Source organism: Saccopteryx leptura, chromosome X (assembly GCF_036850995.1).
Source record: "Saccopteryx leptura isolate mSacLep1 chromosome X, mSacLep1_pri_phased_curated, whole genome shotgun sequence".
NCBI lineage: Eukaryota > Metazoa > Chordata > Mammalia > Chiroptera > Emballonuridae > Saccopteryx > Saccopteryx leptura.
The window spans coordinates 100,586,996-100,602,163 of record NC_089516.1 but is presented as its reverse complement, the minus strand read 5'-3'; the positions used below and the strand labels follow the sequence as shown (position 1 = coordinate 100,602,163).

At 49.5% G+C, this 15,168-nt stretch overlaps 1 protein-coding gene and 1 non-coding gene across 9 annotated transcripts in view; both read right to left on the bottom strand.

Annotated features, from left to right (window-relative positions):
• Positions 1-2,894: 2,894 nt before the first annotated feature.
• TMEM164 (transmembrane protein 164) overlaps positions 2,895-15,168 on the bottom strand; it is a 193,897-nt gene continuing 181,623 nt past the window's right edge. For all 8 annotated transcript variants that reach the window (XM_066357509.1, XM_066357507.1, XM_066357501.1 and 5 more), the window contains 2 exons: positions 8,930-9,030; positions 2,895-7,291 (listed from right to left, as the gene is read on the bottom strand). In XM_066357509.1, coding sequence (XP_066213606.1) covers positions 7,085-7,291; positions 8,930-9,030 — 308 coding nt within the window. In that variant the 3' untranslated portion in view covers positions 2,895-7,084. The remainder of the gene's footprint in view (positions 7,292-8,929; positions 9,031-15,168) is intronic.
• Positions 12,774-12,904, bottom strand: LOC136386621 (small nucleolar RNA SNORA63). Its single transcript, XR_010747986.1, has one exon. It is a non-coding gene; the product is annotated as a small nucleolar RNA SNORA63 (small nucleolar RNA).

Genomic DNA, 15,168 nt, shown 5'->3' with positions numbered 1-15,168 from the left:
GAATGTAATGGCAAACGGACTGAGGCTCCTGGGAACTAGGGAAGAGAAAGGAGCAGCTGAAGAGACAGCAGAAGCAGGCAATATACCTCAGCAGGCCCCTTGGATGGAGAGCGGAGAGGCAGAAAGGACCAGAACTTGTCGTTGGAACAGAGCTACGGCTGGGAACGGGCCCTTGGAAATGAGAACACTTATGAGCATCTGCTACGGTCCTTGTCACCTATCAGAGATACATCAAGGAAGTGCCACTCTCCTTGCTAAGATCTGCTTCTTGAGATGCTGAGACGTAGATGCTGCACAGGAGGCAGGGAGTCAGCTGCGAAGGGCAAGCCCTTTCGTTCATCCCCTAGCGATAGAAGCTGCCTCCTTAGTGCTTCCCTGGGAGATGCTTAAACCCCTTTACCAAGCGGCTCACATATCCTGGATGTGTCATCTCGATGCTAGGCAAATGCTGGCTAGGTTAAGCCTGTGGGTGCAGGCAGCAACAGAGTCCTTGGTTTTGGATTAGGCCAGGCTTGCCTGTTGCCAAGGTGAGCAAACCACGTGTCCTTTTAAAAAGGCACTGCACTACTCAAACCGACATCGGTGTATCTCTGTCGTTCCACTGGCTTAGGCAAACCAAGATCAGAGAAAACCTCAAAGGGGGATCAGATGACAAACATCCCAAGCTGCTCCCTACCCCTCAAGGTGACACGTTGCATGTGCTGACGGAGCTTTCGCCATGCAAACACCGACCCTGTGTGCCCGGGAGCGGTGACTCTGGTGGGTTCGAACCTGGTGGGAATGAGTCAAGGATATGGAAAACGAGATGCCTGGTGCCTTCCTCCTCCTCTACCCAGAGGTCCGGGGAAGAGTTAGGGGAAACAGATAGCATCTCAGGTCTCTTCCATCCCAACACCACCACCACATCCAGGATCCCAACCTCAGAGAGCCCAGCAGAGGAGCTGGAGGTGCTCGGGCAGACCAAGGCACACCACGGATGCAGGGGAACTCACAGGACGGGTAAATTGTATGGCTACGGATTCCCCCTGAAGTAACAGTGGTGCCTCCCACCATGTTGCTGCCCTCTAAGATAAGATCAGTGTTCACCCACCACCTGCCATGGAGCAGTTCCTGTGCCAGGGGCCGGCGGATAAATCAGACCCCACCCTCCCCTCAAAGAGCTGAATTCTCCCGAGTGAGAGAAAGCCTTAAGGAATTACACAAAGGGGGCAAACAGCAGTGCAGGGGTGAGCGCGAGGTGCTGTGGGAGCCAAGGGTAGAGGACTCCAGTGTGGGCTGGGGCTTAGGGGAGACCGCACAGGAGCCAGCCCTTGAGCTGAGGCCTCGGGATGTGCAGGGATGGTGGGAGCTAAGAACGCAGCATGAAGAGAAAGGCAAACAAGTGGGAAATGCCCTGGCATGAACAAACGAGCTACGGTATCCGGAGCGAAAGCCCTCTCCCTGTGGATGGTTCCTGGGGGCCTGGGGATGAGGAGATGAAGCCTACACCATGCAGGGCCCAGGAAATGGTGCAGCCAGGTCTGCATCTGAAAGACCCTTGCATGCAGTAGGGATAAAGACGGGAGGGAGCGGAGACACAGGCAGAGGCAGCAGCCCCGGGAAGAGTGGGGCGCGGCCTAGGTCATTGGTACTTAGCTCTTCCTGAAAAGGGAGACACAGCGAGGTCATGGGCCCAACTTTTGTCCCCTCTATCCAACAGCCTCTTTCTGTCCATCCTCCTGGGCCAGTTCTCGCCCGAACCCTGGTGGCTCCTATGCCCTTCAGCTCTCCGAGTCTCACCAGGGGCAGGCTTGCAGGCTGCAGAATAAAACATGGGCTTGACCCCTCTGTGTCATGGAGTCACGTGGCTCCTCTTCCTCTTTCTTGTTTTCCACACCATGTCCCGGCTGTCTTCCCGGATTTTCCCTCATCTCTTTCAGGGCTGGGCCCATGTGCAAGGTTTACCCAGTGACCCCAGCAGCCCAAATAGGCCATGGAGTCTGGGGCTGAGTGCAAAGCGCATGGGTTTTGGAGTCTAACCATCTGGCTTCACAACGCAGCTTCTCCATCTCTTAGCTATGTCTGGAAGGCGGGGACGGCATTACTGGTCAGCTCACGGTGCTTCGTGGGGATCATAGGAGGCGCTGTGTGTGGAGGGTCTGACATCATACCCGACATATGGCTGTAGTCACTGCTTTGTGGGTGCAGAAGCTGGGGTGGTGAGAGCACAGACGACCTGCCCTACCGGGTGGTTTTGTGCGCCAGGTTTTGTGGCAGGGCCCTGCCTCACTGACAGCCTGGGGCCCAACTACTGGCCAATGAGAGGGCCCACCAGCAAAGGGGACGACTCTGGCTAGCTGTGTCCCTTGTAGAAGCAGTAGCACCAGCAGAAAACCAATGAGGGCCTCTGTTTGGTGTAAAATCATGCTCACCACGGGCTGTTCATTGGTTAGCTTCGGACAAGCAGGTGTGACCATTCCCCAAGTACAGGGTTATTGTGTTCATTTCTCCCCCTAGGACATTCTGATCTGGGCTGGGCACAGGCCTGGGTCACACAGTGCTGGCAAAGAGTTAGCCTCCAGGGAAGTGAGGATGAGTGAAACTGAACATGTGGGTTTCAAAGCTGCCTTCTCTGACTCAGTCGTCTAGCCTGGCCCCATGCATCATGGGCCCAGTGAGCCCAGATGTTCCCAGCAGACAAGTCCTTCTAAGAGCAAAGGACTCCCCGGGTCGCTGGCAGCCTGCTGGAGGCAGGCTGCCCGTGGGAATTCAGATCCACATGTCCTGCCACAGAGCACCAGCTGTACTTTGGTGGTTCCCTCCAGGGTGTGGGAGACCAACGGCTCCTTTTATCTACTTTGCAAAGAAGAGAGCCTTCTGAGAGGGTGCTGAGAAGCAAGGCCAAGACTCCCGGGTTCTCATAAGTCTTTTAATATGAGTAAATGAAGAAAACATTGTAACAGTGGTGAGGGTTCGTTTTCATTCAGGGAGCTTCAACAACAAAACCACCTAAGACTAAAATTCACAATGCTAACTACACAAATGAATGACCATTTATTTCCAAAGGTGGCTGCAGAAACCATTTCAGTACAATCAAAAGGTTTAGAAAACAGGGAAGACACATTATAAAATGTCCCAAGAAGTGAGCAAACCGGTGACGGCACAGAGCGCCCAGGAACCGCTTGGCAGAAACACTCACCCTGCGGCTGCAGAGGGGAATTATAAAGACTGGTCCTAAAGGGAGCCATAGAGGGGCGGGGAGGGGGTCGAGGAGGGGTCTGCTAGATGCATCCAGTCTGCCTTGGAAATGAGAAAGGGTGGGGGTGGGGCAGGATAAGAGGGACAGATGCATTGCCAATTTCCTGGCAGAAATAATTACAGATCAGACATATCATATTCTCTCCACCACAATAATACCAATATAAAGGAAAATTTCTTTAAAATATAATGCAAAACTGACACCAAAAGAAAGCAAGTGTCCAAAACAAGAGCTTTGCTTAAAATGGCTTTTGTTTTGTTTTGTGCCACTCAGTAGCAAACCAATGTAGAAAAATGTCACAGACAAGAGCAGTAACAAATGACTAGGTTTTCCTGAGCACAAGCACGCTCAGCCTATATACAGAAGAAGAAGGCTCACTCCTTGTCACGACTTCATTCACCACCCAGAGGGCAGGGCAGGGCGGGGAGCAGGGAGGCCCCTTCTCAGTCTGCGGCCCTGCCAAGAAGCATGCAAGGGCCTGTGGGACCCCCTCTCATGCCTGCTCCAGATTTACCAAAACCAGCATTGCACCTGCATCTTACCCTGCAGTGTCATGCACGCCCCTTCTTTTCTCCTCCCATACCTCCCCTTCAGTCTGCCAAAGAGGACAGGTGGCTCTGGGTCGACACCGACAGGTCCAAGGAAGCACGAGGAAGGGCCCTCTGCTCCCCACTGAACTGCCCAGCGCCGACAGCAGTGCCAGGAGACCTGCTGGCAACTTGTTATTGGGGGGGTGCCTTTGCCCACTCACCCAAAACACTGAATTATCAATGAGCCCAAATAGCAAAGTCCTGGCCGGGGCTGCAGCAAAAGAGATGATCTGATGGCCAGACTTGACAGTAAAGTGTGCCGACCACCCCACTTATCCCAGCCACCCTGCAAGAAGCTTTTGTGAGTGCTGAGAAGAAGTGCAAGGACAAGGAAGGAGTATTGATTTGTGGCGACTGAGTCTGCTTTTCTCACAAGCTGACAGAGGTACGTGTCACTGGGAAGAAGAAGGGCCAGATCCTCTTTAGTGTACAAAACCAAACACTGAGACTACAAGCAGGCATGCCCGTATTTCTATTGTTCTGAGCTGATGCCACAGGTTGGGCAGCTAGACAGACTATTCTCATTGAACCAGATTCTTGGCCGAGGCTACTCAGTGGCTGGAGGGAACATTCATTTTTCTCCTTAGGGCTGTTTTAAAAGAAACTGCCCACTTCTACAAACACTCTCTCAAACAGAGTCAGCTCCCACACGCTGGCTAATGCCATATGGAAACTTGGCCAGGGTGGTTGGGAAACCTCCTTGGCATTGGAAGGAAAAGCCAGGGAGAAGCTGGGGAGCCCAGGCACACTGGGCCATCTTCCAAGGCAGGCTGCCATGGTTCTGGCCCGGTTACCTTTCTGCGTGGGCTTGGCCCAAGGTAAGAGTAAGGGACCGACCAATTCAGATACACACTGCTCCCTAACGCCTCCAACACAGTCCCTCACTCCCTGTGGAGCCTCTGAAGTAGGTTCACTCACTGTTCCTCCCACTTACATGTTTCTGAGCCAACCTAGCTCCCAGAAGCCTTTGCTTCCTCCCTTCCCTGACAAGTGTGTCTATCTCTGGCCTGGCCAGGACAGGTACATGGTTTTCACTTTCTTTACTTCCAAGAAGCAAAAATGCCATGCGTAATAGGATGCTGAGCTCTAGCCAGGGCAAAGGCAAGCTTTTAGAGGCATGCCCATTCAGGGAAGGCTCAGGCTGTCCAGCAACCTGCTCCATGTCACACAGACAGGGAGAAAGAGAACACCTGCGGAGTCACTGAGGCCACTGTGGCCAGCTGAGGCACAAAGACTGCATGTACAGCAGGTGACAGAACAGGCCGCTAAAGGATCCACCCGTGATCTCCTTCCAACCTTTCCTTTTGTAAAGAGGTGGAGGAGCGCTGAGGCTTCGCACATTTCCTCATCGGCCCATCCTACACACAGCAGCTTCATGGTGGGCAAGGCAAATCCAGCCAATCGGAGGAGCCTCTTCTGGAAGGCAACCCTAGGGTGAGAAGCACTAAGAAGAGCTTGTCTAAGCTCTCAAAGACAGCAGAAAAGGAAGGCTACCTGTCACAAGGAGCTCACAGGGACTAAGAGTACCCAGTGTTCTCCTTCCCGTCCCCCCACACCCTGGGGATTGGCCGTCTCAGCGCCAGCAGGCCTCTGCAAAAGGCCGGCTCCATGGCTGCTTCTGGGCCTCACCCTGCTCCTAGAGACGCTCCTACCTTCTGCTCCCACCTGGAGGCCCGTTTGCTAAAATGAGGACCACTGAGCCACTGAAGCTCAATCGACATCTAACACTGTAACCCCTTAAATATTGGAACTGGGCTGCCTAGACTGGGAGATTGCAGGGCGGCCCACTGGAGAACATCACTGAACCGTCCTTTCTGTTCTTAAGCAATTCTGTTCTCAGTACAAGCACACAAGGAGTCAGCACTGCCTTCCTTCTTGACATTCACGTGTGATTGAGCTCAAGGTCTTTCAACAAAAGGTCTTCCATTTGGAGCACTTGAATCTCCACCCATGGGGACTTCATTCCTTGGTACTTCCCTTTCAACCTAGACGTGGGCTTTGGGGTGGCCAGGGTAGGGAGCATGTGACACCTCCCATGCTAAAGAGCTCAGCACTGAGTCTGCCTGCAGTGATGACATCTGGCCCTAGAAAACCCCCACCAGCGGGATGTGAGTCTCCCCAAGCCCGGGATGCATGGACAGGAGCCCCTCCAGAGACAAGCCCTGATGCAAGGATTCTCCAAACTCAAACCTCCAAAAACAAACGAGCAAGCAAATAAAAGCCAAAAGGCAAAGAAACAAACAGACAAAAAGAACTCTAGCTCACCTTTCCCTAAAGCTACCTTTAAAAAGAGAGAGAAAGAGTATACTTAAGGGGCACTCAAGATTAAAGTGGCATCTATTATCAATATTAAATTAAAAGGGAGTATATGATTCAAATCACTGTTTTCTCAAGTTACACTTCTGTTGATTGATATCTGTGCTCACTTCTGATTGGAACTGGGGTTAGTTCTCAGCTCTCACGGGCATGATGAACCCAGGGTCCTGCCTAGCATTAGTTGTTTCAACCTTGCTCACTTTGGAGTTTCCATTGCAACAGCTCTCTATTCCCCTCAATGGATGGAATCAAGCCTTTGGGCCACGTAGTGCCCCTCCCCCCTGCGCAGGCAGCCTCCTGGAGAGAGTGGCTGGGTGGCTGCTTGCTTTGAGTCAGAGGACACCAATGGGAAGAATTTGGCCAGTTCTATTTTGGCCATGAGCTGGGAAATCCCTCGGCTTTTGGCTTGCTGCTGGTATAGAAACAAGGCCTCGGCCCCATTATGGTGGGGGCTATGCTGGAGACAAAAAGGGACCCCAGCATAAACCTGTAGGTCCCTGGCAGTGGAGAAATGAAACGGAACCGATCTCATCCCTTTGATGCCAAAAGAACTACTACTTGTTGTTCCCTTTCTCCTCAATCAGCTGTTATTCAAGCACCAACAAGCAGAGTGATGCTACTGACTGCTGAGGCCATAGGGAGCGGGGAGGAAGAGCAAGGGAAGGAGGACAAGCCCGGCCCTCCACACGCCGCCTCAGGCTCCAGACGATGTCCTGGGAGGAAGAGCTGGGGAAGGAAGAGTGCTGGAAGAAAGGGAAAGGTAGGAGGAAAAAGAAATACACCAAACATCCTACAGCCCTCTTCCATGGTTTCATTAAGAACTGGCTGTTCTCCAAGTCAAATCAGGACTTGTTTTCTCTGAGAGGAAAAAAAGAAGAAGAAGAAGAAAGAAGAAAGAAGGAAGAAGGAAGAAGAAGAAGAAGAAGAAAAAGAAGCACCTTCAGTCTATTTTCTTGGCTGGAAGCCGGAGCAAATCCAGCAGATATTTACACAAGGGCCCAACCATGTATGAGAACAGGATGACCAGCTTCCCGTGGGTCATGGTCATGAGAGTCTGGTGTCCCGAGGCCCAGATGCGATACCAGGGGCCGTAGAATGGGTCTGAGATGGCCGGACACAGCATGTTGTTCAAATTCACTTCGGTGACCTGCAGGGACAAGGGAGGGAGAATGAGCGTTCACCAACCTTAGGCTTTCTCTGGCTCCTGCCAGTTCAGCCATCTCTACCTCAAGGGGGGCTAGACAAGTAGGGATTGACAAATCCCCACCTGTTCATAACGGGATTTCTCTCCTCTAGGTTTTGTGAGTGGGTCAAGGCTTGTCCTCTGGAGGTGATGGGGAAGGCCATCCACTGGAAGAGCTGTTTGCTTTTGCTCCTTCTTGTCTTCAGGGTTGAACATAGGGCCTATCGCTATTCCTAAGCATTTACTATGTGCCTAGTCCCTGGAGTGGTATTATGGGAGAAAAAAGTCAACGGCATGGTCCCTGCCTCCACATAACTGGCAGCCAATCAAGTTGGGGTGATCAGTCCAGACCTCAGACCAGACAGAGCTCACTGGATTTTCCCCACCAGGAGATCTGCAGAGTGTACAGAATGGGGGCCAAGTCTTCAGGGAAGATCTCATGAAGGAAATGGCACCTGAATGGACTTGTGAAGGATGAATGGAGGCTACAGCCAAGAAGGGAGTAAGCAGAGCCTTCCTTGTTGGAGGCGTGGCCTGAGCCAGGCCCGGAAGTGGGACTGAGTATGGTATGTATGGTGACATGAGGACGCTGACTCCTCTGGAATCAAGAAGACCCAGTAGAGAGCAGTATGAGTAAGGCACCTTCGGCGAGGAGCTCAAAACGCAACTTAAGGTAAACCAGAGCAGAACATTATGCCAGGGAGGAGAAGAGAAGGTAACTGCTTCCACAAAGGCACTGGTGACTTCAGTTACACACCCTAATCCTGCCAGGTCCCACAAGGCTCCACATGGAAAATGCTACATTATTGCCACTCACACACAGAACCAGACATGCCACTGCTGCTCCAAGGATGGCCACAGCACCTTCTTGCCAAAGCTCTTCTAACCCATTCACATTAAAGAGAAATCCTCACCACCTGCTGAGGAGGAGGTAGGGGGTTTTGTACCATGTCACAAAGGGTTATAGAGCTCTCCACCCTTGGGGATGAGGTGACTTGCCCAGAGCAGTCACAGAGCCAGGACCTGAACTTGGCTCTCCTGACCCCTAGCCCCAGCCCTGAGCTTTTCCCATTCACTTTGCCACCAACAGACCCCATGCACCCAGCAATCTCAGGCTCTGGAAAACTCAACTACTGAGTCCAGCCATCAGCCACATTCCAGACAGGTGTGAACACCGCAGAATGCCCAGGGGGCCCCCAACACCACACTTCCACTGGCCACACAGCTCAGAGCTGAGAGTAGGCCTGAAAGCCTACCCAGGCCCAGGGTGAGGGTGAGAGTCTCGCCTCTGCATGAGGTTCCTAGCAAAGCACTTGCCAGTTGCAGCTCACTGTTTCCGACCAAAGTGGCCACAAACGAAAGGCAGCATCCATGTGCCCCCGTGGATAAAAGAAACAGCCATTACTAAATGATTCAGAAAACTCTTTAGAGAAGCCAAGGCTGTAGATCATAAATCAGCAACCCAGACACAACAATATGACGTTCTGGCCTTTGGCATCTTATATTTTCCAAACAAAACGATACAATAGCGCCAACCAGGATTATCAAGATTTATAGAGAACTCCGAACAGAGGGGATAGAAGGGGATGGAACCAAACTTACCAGGCCCAGGATCTGTAAGACGCTGAAGTGATAAAAGAACATGAGGCCAGTTGAGAGAAGGGCCCACTGGAAACTGCTGAGGGGCTCTGGGGTGTAAGCACCTGGAGGAAAAGGGGAGACATGAGATAGCAGGGTTGGTGACCCACTTCTCCTCCTTTGCTTCACCAGGTGCAGGTGCTGAGGCCACAGCTGCTGTCTGCTGATTACCTCCTCTCACTGCTCAATGGGAGCTCTTCCTAAGAGACGGCCCTGCTGATTGCATGGGCACTGCAATCAGCCCCTGCCCACCCTGCGCTCTGCCATGGAATGCTAGGGCCAGTGCAAAGATGGGGTTTTGTTTATCACCGAAGTAAGAGTAAGATAAAAAAGAATGTGGCTAAAATTGAAGGATGCTGTAAGTGTAAAATACAGACTTTGCATAGGAAAAAGAATGTGAAATACCTTAATTGTATATTGGTTACATTTTGAAACGATAATATTTTGAATATATTACGTTAAATCAAACATCATTAAAACTTAATTTACAAAAGTAATACATGCTCATTAAAGAAAATGTTAAAAAGTAGAAACAAGACGAAGGAGAATAAGAAAAACATCCCCAGCACTCTATTACCCAAATGTAATTACTGCTAATCCGTGGGTGGGTCTCCTTGAGTCTTTTCTTTACGTCTTATGAGTTCCTTTTTTTCTTTTTAAATTACTAATTGGGATTTTCCTGTACAGTGGTACCTTGAGATACAAATTTAATTCATTCTGTAACCAAGCTCATAAGTCAGTCAACTCATATATCAAACTGCCGATACTGGACCTGTGCGCCAACGCGCCAACTAGCGGCAGCTTCCCGAATCATGACTCATATCTCGGAATTTCGCTTGGATCTCGAACAAAACTATGGACCGAGTCACAGCTCGTATCTTAAAAAAAATTATATATATATGTTGGTCTGTTCGTATCTCGAGGTAACACTGTATATATAATTGTATATCCTTCACTTCCACATTTATTTCAATCATTGTCTCATGCTTCAGAAGAGAAATGTCATCTATTGGGAATGGCATAGTGGTTGAGAATGTTAATTTTGATGTCAGACAGATCTGGTTTTAAATCTGGACTCTACAACTTGTTGGTTGTATGACCCTGGAAAAATTGCTTAAACTTCCCAAATCTTTGGTGAGTTTTCTGTAAAATGGGGACAATAGTCCTACCTACTTCTTAAAGTGGTTGCAAGGGGTAAAGGACGTACTTAGAACGAGATCTGGTACACCCTCGTGTGCAATGGATGCTAGATGCTATCATTACCACAGCATTATTATTATTCAAACAAATAAAGAATATGCCACGTCCAATGGTTGTGCCATGTCCCAACTGCTGGACAACTCCCTCCCCGGTACAGTAAGCATGATATATTTTCCATCTATTGTCACTACGAACCACCATCCCGGTAGGCTTGGCTGCATTACAGAGCTTGCAGAGCAGGCGTGTGGTTTATAGAATGTGTGACTGTTACTCTGAAGAGAGACTTGGAGGGGAGTGATCCAGAATGCAAGGAACCTGGGCACTTCTCCTCCAAGCGAGTAGGTGGCAACATGACATCCTGGAGGAGTAATTTCCTAAGGAAGTCCTTCATTGATGCATCCATTCATTCATCAGTTACTAGGCTTCAGTTATATTCCAAGCACTGTGCCATGCTTTGGGGATGGAAAGATAAAGAAGAAAGGCCCCCTACAATCTCAGACTCACAGTCTGGCAGGGGAAAAGATAAGGGGGTCAGGAATGATAAACCAGTATGATGGGTGTGGTGATCAAGGTTTGTACCACATACAGAGGAAGGCAAACATAGGTCTACAGTTGTGAGTATGCAAAAATTTATTCTTGTACGATTATTTACTAATTATTCTGTTTTTTTTTCCCATATGAACAACTGTAAACCTACGTTTGCCCACCCCTGTATTATGGAAGGACAGAACTCAGCTTTGCGGGGCGGGAGGAGGGTGGAAAGAAGGACTAATTCTTCGTTCAGTGGGCGCAGAGCCCTGAAGGACAAATGGGACTTCAAAGGGACCTGGGTATGCCAAAGCAGCAGTGAACACTAAGGCAGAGGTGAGCGGGGAGCCACACAATTCAGAGAACAGTGGGTAAGACTTGGGACTGCAGAGGAGAGTGTGCTGGTGTAGTTACACTTAAGAGCTTGGCAGAGCTCGGCTGCTCCAAGCTGGGCCACATAGGACTTTAGGGGTCAGGCTGAGGGCTTTGGGCTCCGTCCCATGCTGCAGGGCCATGAGCCCAAATGCTCAAAGGTACAGGAAGGTAACTGGGAGCAGAGGAGAGACCAGCGTCAAAGAAACATTAGGGATGCTGGAGATGGCCAGCTGGAAAGCCCGTGCCCTTTCTGAAGAGGACAGCCGCCACTCAGCCCCACCCACTCACGGTCCTGCAGGGATGTGGGCCCAGAGTTGCCAGGTTTTTTTTCACTTTTGCAAGAGAAGCCAGAAATATAAACTTTCATGTGGAATTTCCTGATTTTTATATGTCAGCAAATAATTCCACATGTTTTGAGCATGCTCAGTGGACCAAACAAAACATGCCTTAGATGTGCAGCCCATGGGTGGCCAGCTTTGAGCTCTGCCGCAGAGCCACAGAAAACAGCGCAAGGTTTGAAGCTGGAAAGTGATGCGGTCAGATGTGTGCTAGAGAAAGATCACCCTGGCCCACTGGTGTGCAGTGGGGATGGCCTGGAGCAGAGGAAGCTGGGGCGGGGAGACTGGTAAGGAAGGAAGAGGATGGATGGCCTCTGAAGATAGCAGCAGTGAGGCTGGAGAGAAATGAAGGAAAACTCACCAGGAAGTGGTGGATGATTGCACTTTGGGAGGTAGGGTGAAGGTCGAGGAAGACTCCCAGGACTCTAGTTTGGGCATCATTGGGTTGATAGTGTCATTTATTATGATGGCGAAGACAGGAAAAGTCAGACTGGGGAGAAGGCAGGGAAACAGTGAGGCCAATTTTAGACATGTTGAAACTGAAGTGTCTGTGGCATAGTGGAAATGTCTCCTCGGAGCCCAGATGCACTCTGGGAACTATGGTGTGATGGATGACAGTGTGGGCACTGCATTCTGGCAGAAACAGGTTTTGAAACCCTGGCTCTTGTCACTTATTAACTCCAAGGTCTTGAACAAGCCTCATTATCTCTTGAATTCAGTTTCACTCATCTAAATGTCCTTTCTTAAAATTTATTTCTTGATTTTAGAAAGAAAGGGAGAGAGGGAGGGAAGGAGAGAGAGAGGTAGGGGGGAGATTTGTTCCGGTATATGTCCTGACCTGGGATCAAACCTACAACCTTCACGTTCTGGGTCTGGGACGACACTCTAACCAATGGAGCTATCCTGCCAGGGCTAAAATTTCTCTCATCTATAAAATGGGGTACCACTGGCCACTTCACAAGGTTTTGGAGAGATGAGTTGAGATAAATTAAGTAATGAGTGTGGTGCCAAATCTGGTATCTAACATGCTATTTTTATTATTTTAGGCAGACCCCGGAAATATTGCAGGTTTGGTTCCAGACCCGTACAATAAAGGGAGCCACACAATTTTTTTGGTTTCACGGTCCTATAAAAGGTATGTTTATACTATATTGTAGTCTATTAAGTATGGAATAGCATTGTATCTTTAAAAAATAATGTACATACCTTAATTTAAAAACATTTATTGCTAAAAAATGCTAACCATCGTCTGAGCCTTCAGTGAGCTGTAATGGTTTTTGCTGGTGGAGGGTCTGGCCTCGATGCTGATGAAAACACACTCTCTGTGAAGCTCAATGAAGTGAGATATGTCTCTTTTTATTTTTCACATGTATGAGACCAAGCGTGCCTGGCTGCTAAAGAGTATAGCTGACAGGTATAGTTAAGAAACAACTTCATTTTGAGCAGGGGGAACGACAACACAGCACTTAACATCTATATTGTAGTCTGAATCCTGCTATGAGCCATATTATTATATGAATCACACATTCAGTGGAGAGGACCGGGTGGAACATGCAGACACAGGTGTCGTCAGCTCAGAGTGGTAACTGACGCACAGGAATATCTGTAGACCGAGAGAGGAAGAAAGCTGGAGACAGAACACCAAGGAACACGGTGCAGGAGGGTGGGGGCTAGCGGGGGAGGGAGAAGATGAGCGAGACGGGGACTAAAGCACAAAACGTCTTCTGGGGGGCAGCTCAGCCTTGCTCTCTGACAAGAGGCAAGCTCACAGCACATCTGAGCCATAAGGTCCTTTTAGTGTATCAAACTCATCCCTCCATTTTATAGATGGAGAAACTGAGGCGGGGAGATGGGCAGCACCACAGCCAAAGTCACAACAGCAGAGCACTGGCCTCTCAGACACTTGCAGGGGACTCACTGCTCAATGCCCATTGCCACTTGTCCAGACCTCCATCACACCAAGTTGTACCCTTTCCTTGTCTGTCTAACCTGCTAGAGCAGAGTACCTCGTGGCTGCAGACTATGTGGGGCTCATTTCTGTGTCCCTAGCATCTAGCATACTGCTTGAAAAGACACTGAGCTATGGACTTATGCTTCATGCCCTTTCTTATCTGCTAAACGAGAGGGAATTGGGCACCCTATTTTTACCCTGGCTGCTGGGGACATAAAACGGAAGAAGAGGGGCCCTGGAGGACCAAAAGGTGCTGAGGCTGCTGCTCAAGCCCCTCCTCAAGCCCCTAGCCATTTCCCCAGGTGTCCTTACCCTCCACCCTCTGGCTGGCTCCCCCTAGTATATAGCTGGGCAGTAATGGCAGGCCTCATGGGCCAGGCGGTAGCTGCACAAAGGGGGCAGATGGGGAAAGTGTCCTCATCCAGGTGGCAGCTCAGCCACAGAACTGGGGAAAGCTGGGACAAGGCCTCAGCTGCTGGGCAGCCCCCCACTGTGCTCCTGCCCACCCCGCCTTGTGACACCCGGAAAAGGAACACGCAGAACTGCACGGGGCCACGTTCCTCAGTGCTTGTGCTGCCTCCTCTCACCCGAACCCCTGCTTTCGTGTCATTCCTTCTGTGTTGCGTCATCCATCACAGCGGACTGTGAGTTCTGGGGGGGGGGGGGCGTTTCTGCAATACTTCTTCACCTCCAGCACTGGATACAAATAGTAAGCACCCAGAAAATGATCACTGCACAGGTGACTGAAGGGCACAGACTTTCTGGAGAATCATAAAACTACAACCCTTTGGCTCAACAAACCTACTTTTAGGACTACTATCAAATACCTATAATAAAAACAAAAAATCCAAGAACCCGCTGTTATTTGCACAAAGATGTTTATATTTGCATAGCCCGTAATATTGACAAACTAGAAACAAACCAAATGGGGAGATAAGTAAACTCTGGTACCTCCATAAAGTATAACAGTCCGCTGCCACTCTAAGTCCCTGGCTAGTAATGGCGAGTGCAAAAGACAGAACTCCAAATAGTATGTCGAAGATGGAAAGAATAGCTTAGTGGTTTAAAATAAAGGCCTTGGTGTCAGACAGCTTTGGGGTTGAATCTTGTCTCTGCCACTGTCTAGAGGTGACCTTGGTCAAATTGTGTTGTCCCTCTAAGCCTGTTCGCCATGTGTAGACTGGAAGTAACATCTACCTTTCAGGATGCTGAGTAGAATAAGCTATGGAAAAGTAACTGCAGCACCTAGCCTGGCACACAGATGGCAGCTGCTATTTCTACCACGCCCACCGTGGGCGTTGAAAATCTCATAACAGACTAGAAGATGGGCAGTCTTGTAACAGGTGATCTTCTCTAGGAAGGGAGACTTTGTGCTCTCCACTGCCTTTTTACTGTTAGTTCTTTTCATGGCAAGGATGATCAAATATTCAATGTCTTCGAAAAATAAAGGAAAAGGATACCACCCTGAGAATAGATGACCCAGTCTACACAAATATATGCAAATTATATGCAAAAACTCATCATTCTTTTTTTCTATATACCTGGATGTGGCCCTTGGGAGAATCCCAGTGAACAACCAGTTTTCTTCCAAAGGAAAATAGAAACTTAAGCACTTTCAGAAAAATTAAACACGTAAAACTTTCTATTAAAAAAAAAATTGTGACGTTTTCTGCTAGCATCTTCTATCCCAGGAGGATAGAAGCATTTCAATGCTAAAGGTAAGAAGAAACCTAGATAATAGCTTTTTCTGAAATCAATTTCTGACAGAAAGAAGCTTTATGAGTGTTAGGAAAGAAGTCAATTGCACCACC